The 20,425-nt window shown below is 33.2% G+C and overlaps 2 protein-coding genes across 2 annotated transcripts; both read right to left on the bottom strand.

The window, feature by feature from the left end:
* Nucleotides 1–725: 725 nt before the first annotated feature.
* On the bottom strand, nt 726–9,642 carry LOC131662419 (suppressor of mec-8 and unc-52 protein homolog 1). The gene is made up of 16 exons (XM_058932205.1): nt 9,465–9,642; nt 9,164–9,374; nt 8,520–8,672; nt 7,971–8,019; nt 7,524–7,607; nt 6,844–6,947; nt 5,507–5,593; nt 5,386–5,439; nt 4,969–5,064; nt 2,880–3,007; nt 2,162–2,288; nt 2,011–2,070; nt 1,797–1,904; nt 1,358–1,458; nt 1,197–1,248; nt 726–1,067 (listed from the first exon to the last, which is right to left on the bottom strand). The coding sequence occupies exons 1-16, from the start codon at nt 9,491–9,493 to the stop codon at nt 969–971; spliced, it is 1,542 nt and encodes a 513-aa protein (XP_058788188.1). The 5' UTR covers nt 9,494–9,642; the 3' UTR covers nt 726–968.
* A 4,051-nt stretch (nt 9,643–13,693) lies between these two features.
* Nucleotides 13,694–19,578, bottom strand: LOC131662418 (uncharacterized). Its single transcript, XM_058932204.1, has 9 exons — nt 19,230–19,578; nt 17,385–17,441; nt 17,161–17,213; nt 16,332–16,383; nt 16,042–16,110; nt 15,903–15,962; nt 15,756–15,798; nt 15,167–15,211; nt 13,694–14,133 (listed from the first exon to the last, which is right to left on the bottom strand). The coding sequence occupies exons 1-9, from the start codon at nt 19,339–19,341 to the stop codon at nt 14,070–14,072; spliced, it is 555 nt and encodes a 184-aa protein (XP_058788187.1). The 5' UTR covers nt 19,342–19,578; the 3' UTR covers nt 13,694–14,069.
* Nucleotides 19,579–20,425: the final 847 nt, after the last annotated feature.

Genomic DNA, 20,425 nt, shown 5'->3' with positions numbered 1-20,425 from the left:
TATTTATATCATTTTAACATTAAGAGTATTATATCATCTTAAATTAAAGTTATTCAAACTCACCAAAATTCTCATTCTATACAATGTTGTTGTTCAATATTAAAAATATTTTGTATTATTAAAAAACAAACCTTCTAAAACTTCCTTTCTCAAAATTGTATTATTTCTACTTAATTTTTCTTTTTCAAACCTCGTACAAAGGTCAAGGTCTTTTAAATCTCTCTCCTCCCCCTTCGTGAATTCTCAAACTAAGCCTAAAGATCGTCGTATAAGGTCCTTTGAACAATAAATGATATCATATTAGTCATGATTGAATTTAAAAAGAAAAAATAATTTTAGCTTTTAGGCTCAGGAAAATTAATGCTTATTTATTTGAAAACCCGTGAGACGACTTATTGAGACTTCATGATATATTCAAACAAAATTTTTAATGAACTGAATTGGATGAATATATATTATACTCCCTCCGTCTTAAATTGTAAAATGTTTTAGGTATTTTACATACAATAAAAAACTTAATTATTATCTTAGGAGAAAAACAAATTATATATTACTTTACAATAATGCCCCTCATAATTATACAAAAAATAAAAAAAGTTGAAAGAAAAAATAATAATAATAAATATTTTAAAAAAGATTATAAATGTTGCAATGAAATTTTAAATAATTTATAATTTAAGACAATTTCTTTTGGTATAGCATTTTATAATTTGGGACAGATGGAGTAATATTTAAGTGATTATGTTATAATTCTCATTGAATTTCCATTTGTTACACATAAAGTTCTTGTGAAGAACAAATCTTAGTGCTGTTTCTCAGAAACTTGCATCTGTTGAATTGTAAGTGACCTACGGTTCAAATAGTATACAACAATTTCCTAGCAATGCATTAAATTAAGCTCCATAATATACATTACTCAAACTACACAGATGTTCATGACATATAGAAGGGACATCAATAAAAAAAAATCAAGGTTTCCACAACTTCATCGTGCCGTCTTCACTAAAAGTTGCAACAAGATTCCTATGTGGATGATGAGTAACACCGATAATTTCCTTTTCATGGACCTGCCATTAATCAACAGATTATTTTATTAAATACTAAATAATTAGAACATCCTCAATACAATACAAGAAAATAAGACCAGATTGAGAGGAATATATAGATCTAATCTCATGCTTAATCGACAAACATACCTTCATCAGATGCTCCAATTTGCCAGATTGATAGCTGAAGCAGTACATATTCCTGCATTTATTTCGAAGATTCCATTATGGACAAAGAATATGACAATTTCAAATTATAATTCGGGAGGAAAAGGAGATTATAATTTGTTAGAAAAACAGAGGCTACCAACCTGTCTTCACCAACACAGTAAATCCATTCCCCCTTAGGTGAAATACAGGCTGCAACAAAGTCACCGCCTTCTCTTTTACCAGACGAGAAACTCTTTACAACCTACACCAACAGAAAAAGAATAGTAAAGAAGTATAGCATAAGGTTCTGCAACCTGCATGGTCGTCCTTAAGTAAATATCCACATTTAACCAATATGAATATGCAGAACAACCAGATTCCGACAATTATACAACATGGTATTCAAACACTTATACGAATGAATAGGATTAAATTATGTCAAGAAAACACTTCTCTATGCAGAATTAGATACAATTTATTCTTATCAGATTCATACCATCATTAACTATTAATTAAGGAAAGCACTGCAAAGAGCTTTAAAAAACATTAGAACTACGTATAAATGAAATGACTTCTAGTCATCAACTCTTTGAAGTTTACCTGTCCTTGAAGTGTCATGATGTATATTGATGAGGTTTTGTTACAAACAACAATGTGCTCAGTACTTTTGGGGAAAATGTAAACAGAGTTAACTGAAGCATCTCCTCCCTATCAGTCCAACGGAACCAGAAATCACAGAAAATAAAATTAGGGAAAATGATATCACAAAACTTAATAAAAAAGAAACCAAAATGGAAATTTATTAAAGACACACCCTTAAAGGAGGAGGTGGCTTAAATGTTTGTATGCAGTCTGTAGTCTTCAAATCCCAAACCTGCAGTAAGGAGGAAAAAATACATACATGTCTCACACGAACATAAGTGAAAACAAGACATTTGCCATGTGTATCTTGTCAAGTAACTGACCTTGACTGTACAATCACTGGATGCAGTAATAACACGACTCCCATCATGAGTGAAAGTTGCATCGTTCACATAAGATGTATGGCCACGGAACTCTTTCAACATCTTTCCAGATTTAAGTCCATGGATTCTATATTACAAAAAGAACCATTTGCACTCAGCAGTTGCTAAATATTTGATTAAATATGTAAGATTAACACACATTTAAAGCCACTCTAATGAGTTAAAATTAAAACAAGGGATTGTGCTCTTTATAAAAGGATTGCATAGAAATCAGTAATTTGATTTGCAATCTGTCTAGTGCTTTTAATACTCAACTCATAATAAGACATTAGTGTTTATCTGGTCTACAGTTAAAGCTTTCGGGATAGTAAGTTCAGGATGATTGAACTCTGAAGGTTTTTTCCTTTCATATATAATATATACACACAAACTCAGTTACTTTACAAATAACTTTTTACAAGGTCTAAGGTGTGATGTGATCTTTAGATTAAGTTTAGTCACTGATCTAGTTTTAGCTTGCATGTTCGATTTTTGTCTTACCATCAACTATATTCAACGACACTAGCTTCAACTCACTTGGTTATTACTTATTACTGCATGTCTAAATGTTAACGAACATTTTTAAGTAGAAATTTGAAGTTTCGGGTGAAAGAGCAAGGCCCAGCAAATGGTTATATAGAACAAAGATATAGAATACGTAAAATTAACTTAACAAAACCTTGCAGTGCTGTCAAATGAAGTACTTAATAATTGGCTTCCATCACGAGAAAAGGAAAGACTTGTAACACCTTGGGAATGTGCACGCTCAAGACGCCGCAAGCATTGACCGGTCCTAATACGCCACACCTAAAATGAAATGTGAATGATAGTGTTTAAAGTCTACGCATTGATAGTTTTCGGTGAAAACAAACAGTAACATTGACAAAAACTGCAGTCAACGGAGAAATTTATAAATATCATTTAAAGATAAGCCAATCACAAAGAATACATTATTGTATGCATCGAGCATTTAATAGCCAGCTTTCAATAAAAATATCCCGTTAGATAAAATTTAAGAAAAAGTATATAGTCTAGACACACATAAATTGCTTACAATCTAAGACATTTAACAAGTCAATAACAAAAAAAAAAATCAAGGAGCACAATGGAAAAAGGGGACAGTACAATTGTGACTAATAAGAAAAAAACCAGAGAACCGAAATGATGCAATAAAAAAAGGATAGTCAGAAAAACACGTGTCTTCTATTTGCACTGCAGGGAAATAGTAAGAAACACTGCAGTGCAAATGGAAGACATGGTTGCTGAGTATCTTATTTTCACGGTGAAGGGACTCTAACTCAAAGACCTTCCAACATAATGGGGGTAAATAGCATAACTCTCCCTAATATGAGTACAAAATGACAACACAAGAAAATAGACAAAACTGCGACTTTGGCCCTATTCAGTGTTGTTGCGCTTCAAAATTTCATTCACAAAATACCACAATCTCTGGAGCAATCTGCAACAAGCAAACCAATACGGCCGAGAACTTAGAGCAGCCATAGGCCACTCTGCCCCACAGCACTGTGGTTGTATAGTTTCCTTAGATAATTTGTTTTGATTGTCAAACTCATGTCTTTCTGTAGTCTTAGTGTAATTCATGTTAGAACTGCATCTACATCCTAAACCATACTCTAAAAATACATTTGGTGCATATTTGAATTCTGTGAATAGATAATAGATTCATAATATCTGTGAATCAACTCAGTCCTGCTATATGAAGAACTGTGAAGTTATGAATCAAACTTCACAGTTTGGTGCATATTTGATTGTCAAACTCATGTCTTTCTGTAGTCTTAGTGTAATTCATGTTAGAACTGCATCTACGTCCTAAACCATACTCTAAAAATACATTTGGTGCATATTTGAATTCTGTGAATAGATAATAGATTCATAATATCTGTGAATCAACTCAGTCCTGCTATATGAAGAACTGTGAAGTTATGAATCAATTCATGCACAATCGCAGTTCCTTTTAATCAAAGCATCAGAACATGAATTGATTCATACTGAATAAATGTGTCTTTGAATAGACTCGTGGAATCTATGAATCAATTCATACATGTAATCGTGTATAACCAATTTTCCAAAAAATTTAGAACTGCAGACAATTCATGTGAATAAAAATCAGATTCCTAAGTATTTGAGTCTTGTTTCCATTGAAACCCATTTCATATAAATCCTAAACTCAGTGATTTCTTATAACATTTATAGCATTCAATACACATTGAGAGAATCTTCAAACTACTTATATTCTCTGAATCCATTATCTTGATGGGGTATTGATTGAGAGAGAAATAGTGAACTAGTGTGAGTAAAATCTCCTTAAGCTGCTGTATTTACTAATCTTTTTACATTGAACTAGTCTAAGTAAAATCACCATATAAGTTCAATCAATTTTATTAAAAAATAGAAATTCCTCTAGAAATCTCTTTCACAAGTTAAGAAAAAGTGTTGATTTTTCAAAAGGCGGTAGATTCTATTCAACCCTCTTTTTCTAGAATCTTTGGAGCCATTTAACTAACTAACTACCACTACTAGAGTGAGACAATTTGCCACTCTATGACAACTCCACCATGCTTAAGCTTAACTAGTGTACGGGATCAAATTCACTAACCAAGTGCTATTCTATAGCTAGGTTCAATTTCGCAGAAATGTTGAACAGTCATACGTGCAAGCTTTGAAAAAGATAAAATGATGTGCGGGAACGTTAGATTCATAAAAAAGGATGGCTCCTAACACCTTCAATGTATATTAATAGTACTCACTTTAATCTTTCCATCTTGTGACCCAGAAGCAATCATCTCTGAATCTCTGCTAAAGTCAACACAGAGCACAGGATCATCATGCATCATGAATACTTCCTGCAAGTTCTTACAATCAAAAATATTGTCTACGGAAAAGTGACAAGATTTAGATATAACATGAGAACCACAAATCATACTTATTGTTACAGCAAAAATCTACATTTTGGGATCAAGTTTAAAATAGTCCAAAATTAGCAACAGAGATCTGATAACATGAAGTTTATTTTCTATGGTTTTGAATGTACCTATAAAGTAAAGATGCTGGGAAAAACCAAGTGTTTTGAAAACCAACAGGCCATAAATTTTCCCCGGGAAGTTCATCACATACAAGACATTGATTTTTGATAGATAAAACAGTTGGTGTAAAAACTAACTTACATCGGCTTGGTACTGGAGGTCTTTCTTCAGTTTTCCACTTATGTAATCCCAGACCTAGAAAATGACCACAATAAGGGGGAAAACATCCAATAATGAAAGTTTCAAATTCAACTATGCATACCTCAATAAACCCATCAACCGAACAGGATACAAGAAATTGCCCATCTGGGGAAAAGCGAGCACATTCTGCGTGACTTTTTGCCCCAAACTAGAAGCACATATGCAGACACGAGAAAAGGGTCAGAATATGTATTCTTCAACTTTAAAGGGAGATCAATGATGACTAATAAATTTTATAGAAAATAATAGTGGAGAAATATAAAATGACAGAATAAGACAACCTCTAGAAGGTAACATTAATAGGGGTCAGATTAATTCTATTGTTCAACCGATAACCAAGATAACTAATGACCCAGTATGATATGACCACAGAATATCACTTTCGGATTATCACATACCAATGCAATCCAGATCAGAAAAATACCAGGTCAATGACAAAGAACCAGATTGCAACTCAGAGGATGGTAAAGAGATAATCTACTAACTATGATTGGTTCAAGCCATCAATTTACAATGTACATACAATCACATCAAAGTCTTCCAGAGCTAAATTATAAAAACCATTGAACCAAATAATCATCCTGCTTCCTCGTTATAAGACTAAAGGTAATATCTCATCTCATTCTCATAATTTTCTCAGACTCTTTGACCATCTCGACAAAATTACATTAAAACATCCTAAGGAAAAGATGCACGGCCACCTAAAGAGATAAAGCCGGCCATCTTCTTTATGATAATCTACTTTAACAAAAACAGAGAACAAACAAGTAAAATTAAGAAATACTATAACAAAAACAACCCAATGGCCAACCATGACAGTAAAGCTACAAACAACCTAGTTCTAGTGTACACACATTAATGCTAGCCAACATGCGCAGCCAAAAACAATTTCAAAGACTTGAAGCTATCAAAATGTATTCAAAGAAACATCCTATTTCTTACTCACGTGAAATGCAAACGAGATACCATGTCAACCTTGCAGATTCATAATTCTATTAAACCCCTAATCACACCCCTTTCAAAATGCCCATATGCCATTCTGCCTTAGCCAATAACCAATATAGTAAAGAGAGGGAAAAAATTAGCCCAAAAAAAGGAGAGGGGGAATAGATAAATGAAGAAAATCTGTTTCATTGAAGCAAAAGAATCACAAAGAAAAACACCATAAAACAAAAGTGAATAACCTTTACAGAAGGTTCTACATCACAAGGAAAAACAGAATTATAATGAAAGCGATAATAATTTGATGGCAGAAAGTTCATTCTTCAATTAAAAATGACCATGCAGAACTATATTTGGCTCTGCGTATTTGTTGTTGTTGTCTCATTAAGGATGGATCACATCATTATCCATTAAAATTTAAGAAAAACTATGCCTCGAGGGATATACAAAACATACCTTTATAGTGTGAGAAAGAGTGGTTGGATACATGTCATCAACATCTTGTTTCATAGCAGCTGTTCCACGAAACAAATCAAACTGCGTTCCAGGAGGAAGTAAACCTGCAAGATCCCAAAGGAAAGCATCACCGTCAAGATATAAATTATCCTCAAAGTAACATGGTGCCAACATACAATGACGACAATACAGCATTTCTAAAATTAAAAGAGTACACAAAAGTAAAAAGAGAATTACAAAACATTAATAAAATTTACATATTACTTTTACAAATCTAAATAAAATTTCCACTCACCTAAAAAGGGGGAAGAGTCATAAAATTATGCAAAAAGACATAGCATGTGTATCGACAAAGCATTTTACAGCATTCAAATGGCGTACTCAGATATGTGACCATATCAAATAGTATTCATATTAGATTCATATCTGATACAGTGGAAAACCATGTATCGGTTCTTCATAGGTGCCAACCAATCATTTTATCATTTCCAGGCATGGAGAATTTAGTCATGCCAAAATATAAAAAAGAAATCTCTTCTCTGCTTACTTAACATGAGAAATGAAAGATACATCCTTATAATTGAAAATTTAAACTGAATTCATTCTTAGGCATCAAAAAGTTGCAAATATGAGCAATGGTATACAATACATTGCTCAGGTACTTAAACCAAAAGAATTACCTTGATGCTGCTGCCATTTCAAAGCCTGACCAATTAAAGCCATTAATCGGGAAGGTGGCACCACAGTCACTTCGGCTGCAATAGCTGAAAACGCAAACACAGATGTTCTATTGTTCAAAAACGTGAATAGGAGAACCTATCTTATAAGTCCAATTATATAAGGATTTTATTTTCATCATGCAAAATGGCGAGAATTTTGGTTAATGACATTCAAAATTGTGGTTAATTGTGTTCTTTGAATAGTTAATGTATAATAAGTTGCGACACCTTTTTATATCAATTAACCGTCAACTAAATGTGATTAATCACATATTTAAACTCTGTTAAACATCTAAATTGTTGTCAAATTTTTATGTCATAAAAACAACACACCTCTTATTATAATCATTAAATTGGTATCATATCACAATAAGATGCAGTAAGAACAAGAAAGGAAAAGACAAAAACCTTGGGCTATAAGCGCACGTCGCTTCTCTTTTGTTGATTCTTGATAAGCCTATCACATAGAACACAAGTCACAAACCCATGTATATTGAAACAATGCAAGAATTTTAACAAATAATGACCCCTTATCCATGACCTGACTAGTGAAAAACTTTATAAGTCGTTCCATAATCTGTAGATTCTGTAATACTCATTTTTCAAAGAGCACATAAGAATATCAAATCAAATTTTGAGGTTTAAAAAGACAGCCTGTCCAGATATTTCTATGTAACTTAGCACTCCTTTGCAATAACTGTTGGAGTATGTATCTTTCTACACTTATCCTTATCTTAACTACATTAGCTCTATTTGACACCGAAAAGAATTAATTGGCCCTTGCACAAATGCATACAAATACATAGTAATAGCTTTAATATGAGAAACTACAGCTAAATGAAAACACAATTTAGGCATTGTGGAAACAAAATAGCAAGAACTGAATTAAGAGAGGAGTTTTTATTAGGAAAACATAAAATTACAAAAATATAGAGAATTAGAAAAAAGTTTCCTAACCTCATTTGGGTCAAAATACGTTCTAACTAGAAGATGCTCAAGACGCAAATATCTTTCAGCTTGCTCTTGTTTCATGACACCCATAACCTGTGTTTGTCTTAAAATAGAACGTGCAGTATCCAGTTCTCTAAGTTCAATCATTTCTAATACAATCTGCAACCATAGCCACACCCTTATCAATAGATAATCTCAATTTGGGCATAGTAACATAAAATAGCCCTGTTAAGATAAACCCCACAGTTTGCAGCTTATATCATAAGTTGCTCATGTATAAGCTATTTCTATAACAACCAAAAGATTTTTAAAAAGTTTAATTTAATTTATAAGCTATTTCCATAAGCAATCTTGAAGAGCTTATGGAGCAGAATGAAGATTCCATTCCTTCGTTTGGAAATTTTAGGACGGAAAAAGGTAAATTCTTCATTCCGCCAAACCCGAGGGCAAGAAATTCGGTGGTAAGTGATCCAAACAATGGAATACCACTCCATTCCATCTCATACCGTTATAAAATAAGCTGAAAAACAGCTTATGAACATGTAGTAAGCTATTTTCACAACTTCTTCCAAACATTCTAACAATTGTTTAAGCCAATAAAGTTCAAATAAGTTCTTCCAAACCAGCCCAATAACTCAAATGCAAAATACCTGTTCATACAAATCCTCCAACTTATTCCTGGGAAGCTTAAGTTGAGAAACTTGCGGCAAAATCGCATCCCATCTTCCACTATTAATATCAGCAACAAACGTTTCAATGCTATCAACAGTATTCAGAGAAACTTGACACTCATTCTGCAGCGTTTGAAATGTCTGATGCAGTGAATTTTCTTTGCAGAACTGAAGCACAGTTTTAATCACACTGAAAAATCACAAAACAATGCGTAAATGCTACAATTCAATTGAATGGGGATAATTAACAATAGGGTTAGGGTTAGTGAAGGAAACTCACTCTCGAGCTTCGATTTCTAGCGTCGACATTGGTAGCGAGAAGATGAATCTGTGTAGGGTTTAAGCAGTGATAATGAAATTCGGTTGGTTCAAACGATTTCGGAGGAAGAAGAGAGAACTGAAAAACGGGAAAAGAGGGTACAGATTGAAAAACGGGTAAAGCGTTGAAAAGTTTGGGCCGAACTACGATGTAATGGGGTGGCCCATATGTTACTGAATGATTATGTAATGAGAAGGGGATAAGGGGAGACGATTTCTTTATGAGATTTTCTTTACGGACCCTCCTATATAGGCGTGTTCATGGGTCGGTTTGGGTTGAATTTAGTGATTTGGGTGAAGAAAAATAACCATCTACAATATTATTGGGTTGGTTTGGATAAAATCACAAATTTGTGGGTTGGATTGGGTTGGTTAATGGGTTACCCAATATTATTTTTTCTTATATAATTATTAATGATATGTTACATTTTTTCTTAATAAATAGTTTAACATATTACTACTATTTTTTTTAAACATCAAATGTCAAAATGTATAATGAAATTTATCATAAACATATATTTGTAAAAATCAAAGTTACATTACAGTAAAACCTAGAATTGCATAAAATACTTGCAATTTATTAAAATTAGCATCAAAATAATCAAAATGTGGCATCCTAAATAAGTTAAAATCATTACTTACTAAATAAAATATGTTCAAAAAGTTGAAATTCAAGCAAGCAAAATTAAAAACATCAAAGTCATCACTTGTCAAATTACAAAAAAGAGAAAAAAATATAGTCACTCAATAACCCATGGGTTTTGTGGGTTGGGTGTGGGTTTACCCATAACCCAATTATTTTGAATGGGTTTTCATTTTTGAAAACCATATTCACCCAATAACCCAACGCAACCCACATTTTTGGATCGGTTTGGGTGGGTTTTACCTGATAACTCTTCTGACGACTCTAAAAAGCCTTCATCTTCTCCTGAATCATCTTAATCTTATCGGTAGTCTACCAGACTATCTCAAGTCCAATCACATCATTCTCTCCTGACTCCTACCAACTCAATGGTGTCATACACCTCCTACCATATAATGCTTCAAATGGTGTCATCCTGGTACTCGAATGAAAATTGTTCTGTAAGTAAACTAAATCAAAGGAAAATAGCTATCCCAAGCTCCTCCTTTTTCCAACACACAATCTCTTAAAAGATTCTCAAGTGACTGAATCATCCTTTCTGTCTAACCATTGTTTGTGAATGATAAGCAGAACTCAAACACAACTTCATGCCCAAAGCATCTTACAAACTCTCCTAAAATATTGAAGTAACCCCCGGGTCTCTATCTGACACAATGCTAGACGAAATACCTTGCAAACTGACAATCCTCTCTATGTACAATGTTGCTAACTTCTCCAATGGATAATTCATTCTCATTGGAATAAAATGAGCTGATTTCGTCAATCGGTCCATAATAACCCAAATAGCCTCAAAATTACTTGGTGTTATGGGTAAACCAGACACAAAATCCATAGAAATACAATCTCACTTCCATTCAGGAATGGATAACGGTTGCATCAAACCCAACCGCTTCCGATGTTCATTCTTCATCTTCTGACAAGTCAAACAGGAATACATCCCAATTTCAATTTCTTTTTAATTTTCCTAATTAGACAATTTTTTCTTCTAAAGACTAAACAAAAGGCTTTGAAAACATTAGTCATATTTTTACATTAATTTTGTATTGATATCAAATATATCATAGTGAATGAAGTTATTGCCTGCACGAGTCACGAGTCTCTTACTAATTATTGTACTCTCGTGTGCGTTTTGAGGGGAGGAAAGATCTATTGTTTAAATTTTTATTATATTCTTTAATTTATTTTCAACTTTTATTTAAAATTCCCAAAATGTCCTAATTGAGTTTTTAAATACTAGGTTTTTTCTCTTTCTTGTTTTTCATTCAGAAAATCGTGTTTTTTGTCTTCCGTTGTGAGGTTGTTACCTGTGTGTTGTTGCTCTCGGGTGAGTTTTATTCATTTTTTTGTGTTATTGTTTTTACTTCTTGTTCCATATTTTTCACTTGCGTCAAAAATTGTTGATTGTATTATTATGCGGCTATCATGTTGTTGAATTGGAATGAATAATTAAGATGTTTAATCGATGATGTTTATATTTATGCTATGCAATGGAAAGAGTCATTGGTATATCGAAGAAAAAAACTGAGCGTAAACCTAAATCTAAAAAATTAATTATTTTTACATGTCGCATTCTTCACAATTATTTAATGAGCATAAACCCAAATGAAAACCTAAGTGGAGTTATAAATAAATAGTGTAGCTCATCAAATCAGATGTTGTTAAATTTATTTAAAAAATGATTTTAGCCTAAATTATTTGCCTTGTATTTTACATTATTGTTTTTATGTTTGTTGTTCTTTGATGAAGTAATTCCAAGATGTGGTTAAATTATCCAAAAAAAATATGATTTGGACTAAATTGTTTCTCTTGTATTATACATTTTTTTTTTTTATGTTTGTTGTTCTTTGATGAAGTAGTACCAAGTTAAGTTTATTATAATGTTTATCACATATTTCTTAATATTTGTGTATGGACTAATTTTTATTGGATTTTCATTTTGATTGTATTTATTAACTTTGTTGTGTTATTGTTCCTTTCATAGCTTATGGCTCCGAAAAATAATATACCAAATAACCGTGGTAATTCTGAAACTTTGTGTTGGACTAGAGTCGTAGATAATGCTCTTGTTGATGCTTTTATGCATGAATATGAAAAAGGTAATCAAATCTGTGGTATCTTTACTGCAACAACATATGAAAATATTGCAGTTGAACTCACTACATTGTTTGAAAAAGAAGTTAATAAGATGGAGATAGAAAATCGTTGGAAAATTTTGGAAAAAAACTTCAAGGAATATTATGACATTTTTAAAGGTGGTATGAGTGGATTTCCTTGGAATTCAACTACACAGTTATGGGATGGCGAGTCAGAAGTTCGGAATACTCTTATTGAGGTAATTTTTGATGAAATTTTTGTATTTAAAATATTTTATTAATGAATAATTGTATAACTTTTCTTAATCATATTGCTTTTGTTAATCATGTTTTTTCAGTCAAAATCAAAAGCATCAAATTGGAAAAATGTACCATTTTCAAATTATGAGAAGATGTTGATACTTTGCGGACATGAATCTGAAACTTTAAAAGAGATAAGAAAACGAAATCCGTCAATCGTTGATGAAGATTTTGTTTTAACTATTCAAGAGATTGATATGCGGGTTGCTCGAAATGAGATGAATTTGGAAAGCTTTAATGTTGCTTACGACTCTTTTGTACCCGAAACACAATCACCAAATCCTTCACCCATAGCAAGCGGCGGTAAAAGAAAAAAATTGAAAGTGGTTAGAAATAGACAAACAAAGAATCAATAAATATTGTTGCAGATATTCTATGAGAAGGAAATGCTCCAATTTCTAAGAAAAATTTCTGAGAAAACACATAGAATTTAATAAAAGAATGTGGATGTGATACAAAGTTATTGTCAAAAGATATAGATTTATTTTTATATTTAGCTATTATCATCATATAAGTTTTATTATGTTACATTTTTATATTTAGCTATTATCATCCTATAATAATTTTATTATGTTTATGAATATTGTTTGCATTTTAATGTATCTGAATATTTAGAATATTTAATATTTTGTTAAATTATTTGTGTTGTTACGATTGAATAAGTTTTTCTTCGATGATATTTACTCAAAACTATTTTTACTAAATGAGAGCATTGTAAGATTTTTAAAGATAATTAATTTTAAACCAAACATATATGTAATAAAAAAAGGGAAATGCTAACAAGTGCTCAGGGGCACTCTTTAAGAGCTTAAAAAAGTAAATTTTTCTTAAAATATACCTAATTAATGCATCGAAAATTGAAATAGTGAACTTTTTAAAGAATGTTTTCTTTAAATAGAATGCTTAAAGAGTGCCCCTGGGGCACTCGTTAGCATGACCCTAAAAAAATTTCCTTCCCTTCCCCTCTTTAAACAAAAGATATATTTAATTAAAATACCTTTTCTCTTTCCTTTTATTTTTAATATATCTCTCTGCCCCTCCCCCTCCCCTCCTTTAAACAAAACACCAAACATACCCTAAAATAACTAATTGATGTTAATGATAAGGATAAGATTATGGTAAAATTTCAATACCAAATCTATATTTTCATAGACATACAAAAAGGTAGGACAGTAATTTTGATTCAAATTCTTCATTTACAGTTCAAACTCAGGCAATGGTCCTTGCTTACAAGGTCACCCTAAAGTACATTTACAATCAGAATTTCACATCATGTCTTTAGATTTGAAACATCACAATGCATCAAAACTAAGTATGAGATTATTTAGAAAGGACTACATTACTCAGCAGGACAACATACACTGCAAATGCATATCGGGCTGTGGTCGTTTTCGAACACACGTAAACTATATCAAAATTCTTGAGGAATAAATAAAACATCATGCATGACGTTTCGAAACAGAGCATGAAGCAAGATTAACAAATGTTTTGTCAGCAAGCTCCTCCCTTAATTGTGATGATTGATGAAATTTCAAAATGGAGGTTGCCATGTTCCAGGTCTATAACTTGCACCTGATCCAGTTGGCTCTGAAGATCTGAAAACAAAATTTTACCATCGGATAAAAATTAATTAAGTAATGATATGAAATATGAGGGATAAAACTTGGGAAATATCTTTGATAAAGTCCACTTCTAAGCTATGAAGCACGGATACTCTGAATATGTCATCGACACCGATACGACAACACTGGTAATAATTTGAAAAAATTGAATAAATTAAATGTAATTGCAAGTGTTGGTGCATGAGTCCGATATCGACACAGACATGCTTTTTTTCAGAGGTGTCGGTGCTACATAGCTAGATTTTTCATCTGTTTGTTACTGACCTTGTTTAAAAGAGAATCTGAAAAAGTAAAACAATTATAAATTGTTTTAAACTGGAAGCAGTTATGAGTAGTTTTTTATAAAAATCATTTTCAAGAAAAGTTTTTTTCTTTATGGTAAACAAACAATCCCAAATTGCGACGCAGAGCGGCCGACTCCAAAAATTTGATAGGGGATAGTGTATAGCAGAATGGTTGCTATTTGATCATTTTTTGAAGAAATTACATGAATAATAATTATAAATATATGAAGTGCAGAGGAAAGAATGAAAAGAATGAAGAGCAGAGAGCTGAGGGAGGAACTTGTGATTTTTTTTTTGGAATAACTGAAGAGGCTTCACGTCGGTGAAGGAAGGATAGAGTTGAGTCTCAGCTCAAATTTGATTGAAAAACACCAAAATTACCCTTAAATTTGTTTAACTTAAGGGGTAATTTCAGTTTTTCAGACGAGAAAATGATAGCAAGATAGAAACCACTCCGGGCTGGAAACCGCTCAGCCCCCGCTACCCGCTATTTACCCTATAGCGGCCGTTATAGTGTTCTGCACTGCTATGGCTATTCCCATAGCGGCCAGCCTCCGCTCCACTATAGCGGGATGGCACCGCTATTGACTACTCTGAAACAAACAAAAACTAACTCTTGCTTTTCTTAAAAATCCTAAATATAGTCTCTAAATTATTGAATTCGATAAATCCCATTTTTTATTATATGGAACAAACGAGCCTATATAAGCACTTCGACTTACTCAAGCTCATCTTTTGCATTCTTAGTTGTGCTATCTTGAGAACTCCTGCAGAAAGATCAAATGATTATTACTATATGTTGAATTGTTACTCCTGAACAATTTTTTAAACGAAACGAAAAAACCAAGATTCCACGGAAAATACAACTAAAATTAAAAGAGACATATATGGATTTCAAAACAACAGCATTGAGGAACAGAGTCCTTCAACCAAAGAATGGCATTTCCAGAGCACACAATCACAAATATTTCCATATATATTCACTGGATTTATCTCAGTAATTAGATTCTACTTCTTAAGAGAAATTAAACCAAAATACTGTAACAGAAATGCAGAGAAGATTGCTTAACTTCCTGAAAATACTTAAACAAAAGGATGAAAAGAAAACGATGAAAATTGAACTCCACTAAATTAAGGCGAAAAAAGACATGAGAGGAATAAAGCTGTTACTCTAGCCACAGACTGCAATTAAGTGTCCAAAAGAGCTTATGTGTGCACGTGTGTGTTTGGGGTTGCGGGTGTACATAAGAACATACATTTCAAATTCAAATAAGATCTTAATGCACCAAATATAAATTTCCAAACACCGACCTCGAGTCATTCTTTGTGCCAGGTGATTCTTCAACCTCGTTACCTATATTGTAGAAAACTCGTCAAAAGCTTTATTCAAAGGATAAGTAGTGCGTGTGTATTGTAAAAATCCTCAGAAAGCAACAAATGAACAATAAGATGAACTACCTTCGGAAGGAGCCTGTAACTGCCGTATAAAACTTTTCAAGTCCGGACCACCAACGTTTTCTGCGCAGAAATATAAATTAGTTAGAATTCCTAAAATAAAGAAAAAAATTGCAATAACAATTAAATTTTGATTACTGACCAGTGCCGACGACACGTCTGACTCTACTTCCTTCTTTGGCATTCCTTTCTTCTTCTTCTTTCTTGAGAACTTGGTGAAAAAAAAAAGAAATATTTTGTGTTAAGATCTCTTCTGCACAGAACTAAACTTGGCCCAGAAGAATGTTTTTCTGTTTTTTTTTTTTTTTTTATGATAATGAGAACTGTCACATGTAATACCAACAAAAAAATTACGCGAGGATTCTAACTAAATCAGAGTGAAGTATTCAAACGAAATTGATTAGATAAGGTGGAAGTATAAGTGACACATACGTGCAACATTCTGTCTAACTTGTTCACGTCTTGCATCCAATTCTATCTGTTCCTGAAAGAGAATAAAAAAAGTAAACCAAGTTAATCTTAGCTGAAAACATTCGAATGTTAGTTAAATACTTCTGAAAAAATATTGGTTGAAATTCTGAACATCCCTAAAGCGTTTTTATTTTAAAGATTCTTTCTCATTGTCTTCATCGACTTCTGTAGAATACTTTAGAACTCTTTGTGGCCTAACAATAATTTGTTAAAGATAAGTAAGGTGAAGATAATTTAAGAATTTAGGGTAATTACTATTTAGTGTTATCCAATTCTATTGTCTCGGAACCAATTTGATAAACGATGGCCATAACTGCAATCAACTTACCTATATATTTTTTGAAAAGAGTGCATGTGAAGACATTACAAGAGCATAATGTTTCAATAGAGTCACACTGTCTTATTTGAAAATGAATTACAATAATCATGACATCCAGTGTTGTCGATGGTGGATGGCAGTCCATGGCGGAGAGCCAAAATCCCCTGTACCGGCCGCTTTGTGGCGCCGTTATAGCAGATTATGGCGGAAAAACCCACAATATCGGCCAATATTTACCATTACAGCAAGCCCAAAAGCCGCCTTGTATATCCACCATAGCGGCCATGGTGCCGCCATTTGATAACACTGATGTCATCTATTTAGCGGTTTGCTCAAATTATGCTTCCCTTCCCCTATGATATAGTTATTTAATAGCCCTTTCTATGACATGAAAATGTAAAGAAACATCAACAACTTTAGATAACTTCATCAGAATAGCAAAGGGATCTATATAAAGGCATTTCAATTTACCTCTGTAGTTGGAGCCCTTTTACGCTGCCCGTTCAGCCAACATATCCATTCAACTAAAACAATTAAGCACCAACAACCCATCAATAGTAGGAAATAGGATAAATGTTTTCTGAATAAATTCAACATTTATCGTAATTGGATCATCTCGAATCACATGTATTAATAGATGTGAACAAAAACCCAATAACTTAGCAGTTGAATGACAAGTACCATAAAATATATACCTGGAATGGAGGTAGGATCTTGCTCTCCCTTAAACACCACCCATCTCTTCTCTTTCACTGGTAAACCAAATCAAAAAAGCATAATCAGACAGATTCTTTGTAAAGTGAGCTACAATGCAAAAAAATCCACAGAAAAAGGTGAAAGAAGCATGGTATTGAAATTTGAATTCTTACTAATGCACCAAATGATATCATGAGTGAATCACTACAGCAGCAGAAAATAACACAAAAAATTCATTTAATTTATTATTTTTCAATATTCAGAGTAAGTAATCTCACTTCTCACCCTTTTTAAAAGGTTAAAAAAACTGGATTGGTCAAGTTGAGCATGACACCTGCATCTTACAAATCACAAGTTCAAATCTCCATTATCTCCTTGGACTGAGGCGAATATAATTTCTTTGCAAATGCTCTTTGATCACTAAGATTGGTCTAGGACTACCAATGTTGACAATGACGGAGAGCCAAAAAAACCGCAATATCGGTCGATATTTATCATTGCGGCAAGCCCAAAAACCGGCATGTATATCCACCATAGCGCCGCCATGGAGGATATTTGATAACACTGAGGACAACCAGGTTTAAAAGAAAGGTCCCGACCGCAATCTGAGCCACAACATAACGGTTTTTTTATGTTGCGAAACCACAACACAACCACAATATAGACCATATTTGACAATGATTCTCCGCAAGATAATGGTTTTTATGTTGCGAAACCACAACACAACTGCAATATAGACCACTTTTGACTGTGATTCTCCGCAATATCAAGGATCGTCATGACACAACCGCAGCCGTTACTACGGCCTTACTCTAAAAGCTTCGTTGCCAAACCCTTTTTCAAAATATTACCAAATTCTAAGCCTTGAGAGTGACAGTAATAAATACCAAACCATAATAACTATTATAACAACAACAACAACCGAGTCTTACCCCACTAAGTGAGGTTGGCTACATGGATCAACTTCCGAGATAATGTTCTATCTGAGAGAGTGTTATCAAAAAGAGGTGCATGGCCACTATGTCAAATATACATGGCGGTTTCTGGGCTCGCCGCATTGGTAAATATTGGCTGATATTGTGGGTTTTTCTGCGATAACGGCGCTGCAAAGCGGTCGGTATGGTGGGATTTTGGCTCTCTTCCATGGACCGCCATTGACAACACTGATCCAGGACCATAATTCTATCCAAATCGTTAATCTCGAGATCTTTTTCAATAACTTCTCTTATAGTTTTTCTAGGTATTCCTCTACCTCTAGTTGTTTAACTCTTTTCCTTCTGATCTATTCTCCTTACCCCGGAATCTACAGGTCTTCTCTCTACATTCCCGATCCACCTAAGTCTAATTTTCACCATCATTTCTACTATGTTGCTACCCCAACACTCTCTCTAATATTGTCATTTCTAATTTTACCCTATCTTTCTCACCAATCTAAGATTGGTGCTCACCATTAATAAAACAAATTAAGAACAACCATATCATATGATAAAAGTTTTTATAGCCAAATAGTAGTTTTGTTCCAATTTCACTATCCTATAGCAGCTAGTACTATAGTCGCTATTTAACAACACTACATCCATATCGCTTAACAAAAGCAATTTGTTCAAATTCCGCTACTCTATAACACTGCCATAGACACTATTCAACAACACTGATCATTGCAATGCAAAAACAACCTTTTCACAAACACATAGAAGGCAACACCAAAAAAACCATAGAACTAAAACTTTATATACACAAACCCAAAATCTTAAACCAATTAATCCATCAAACACAAACACATAACCCAGTACTCCATATCAATTAAAACAAAAAAGGGGTGAGGAAAACGGAAAAACACTTACTGATACCATCAATTTCTTCGTGTTTGGTGAAGTATTTGTTCCCAGTTTTATCTACTCCAGCCGCAGTTCGGTTGCTGAACAACCCAGCAATCTTCCCAAATACCCTCCGCATTTTTTTGAGTAATGAAAATCAATTGTGGTTCAGTGACAGCATTACCTTTGAGAGTAAGAAACAAGAAAAGTTTGTGCTATGAATGTTAGAATGTTGAATTTGGAAACTTTTAGTCTGAGGGAAAGGGGGAAAACGGAAAACTGAGTTTTGTTTTTGGTAGTATTGATGGGTTGGGATCAAATCGGAGGAGCAATGATGTGCGTTTCTGCGCCAATCTTCCGGTCTTCAATTTTCTTTGGTTTTTGTTTACTAAAAAAATTACTTGATAAAAAAAATTACTTGATAAAAAAATTTTAATTGTAATTTGGTCTCTTTTTACCTTTTTTTTTTTTAAATTTTTTAATCTTTCCAATTTAAAATTCAATTTATTGATCTCCCTGTTGTAATTTCTCACTTCATTTGAGTGATATTTATTTTTAGAATATTATAAATTAGTATATTTAAAAATAAAAAATAAAAAAATTAATTATGTTCGGTTAGAAAATCAGAATTGATCGGAGAACGGTGGTTGTGATGAACAACAATAACTTGATCCTTAAATGTGGTGAAGGAGGGGTTGGCCTACAAAGTTAACACTTCAACGCCCAAGTCAATATGTAAAGGAGAGTAGTGAATAAAATTTGAATCTGAAATTGTGTACCTGGAATTAACGTGTGTTGTGTCCTTTATATAGCAGAGTGGTTATAACAACCTGTTATTCTCTAGGCGTGGGATGTAGGAAGTTGTTGGATGTATCCTGACTCTGCATCTCCTACATTGTTCCGCAAGATAGCTCCCTTATGTTGTGATTAATTTGAGCAAATCATTGTTTCTTCTGGGTTGCGGCTGATGACCATTATGGCATGTCTAGTATAATTGTCTCCCAAGCCCTTGTCTATGTTTGGCAGTGTGAGAGTTTGTTATATTTGCCCCGTTCGTGTTAGTCGTACTTTAGCTTAAATAGAGAGTCATGGGTGATGTTATTGTTCTTAGAAATTTGAGCGTTGAATGCCACATGCTTGATATCTATTTTCACAGGTTCCATCATAATGATTTCCGAGAACTGAAACACTTGAGTGCCTCGCGAAGGCGATCTAGCATGTTG

This window comes from Vicia villosa, linkage group LG3, assembly GCF_029867415.1.
Source record: "Vicia villosa cultivar HV-30 ecotype Madison, WI linkage group LG3, Vvil1.0, whole genome shotgun sequence".
Lineage (NCBI taxonomy): Eukaryota > Viridiplantae > Streptophyta > Magnoliopsida > Fabales > Fabaceae > Vicia > Vicia villosa.
The sequence above is the reverse complement of the archived record's forward strand: the minus strand, read 5'-3'. Positions and strand labels throughout refer to the sequence as shown.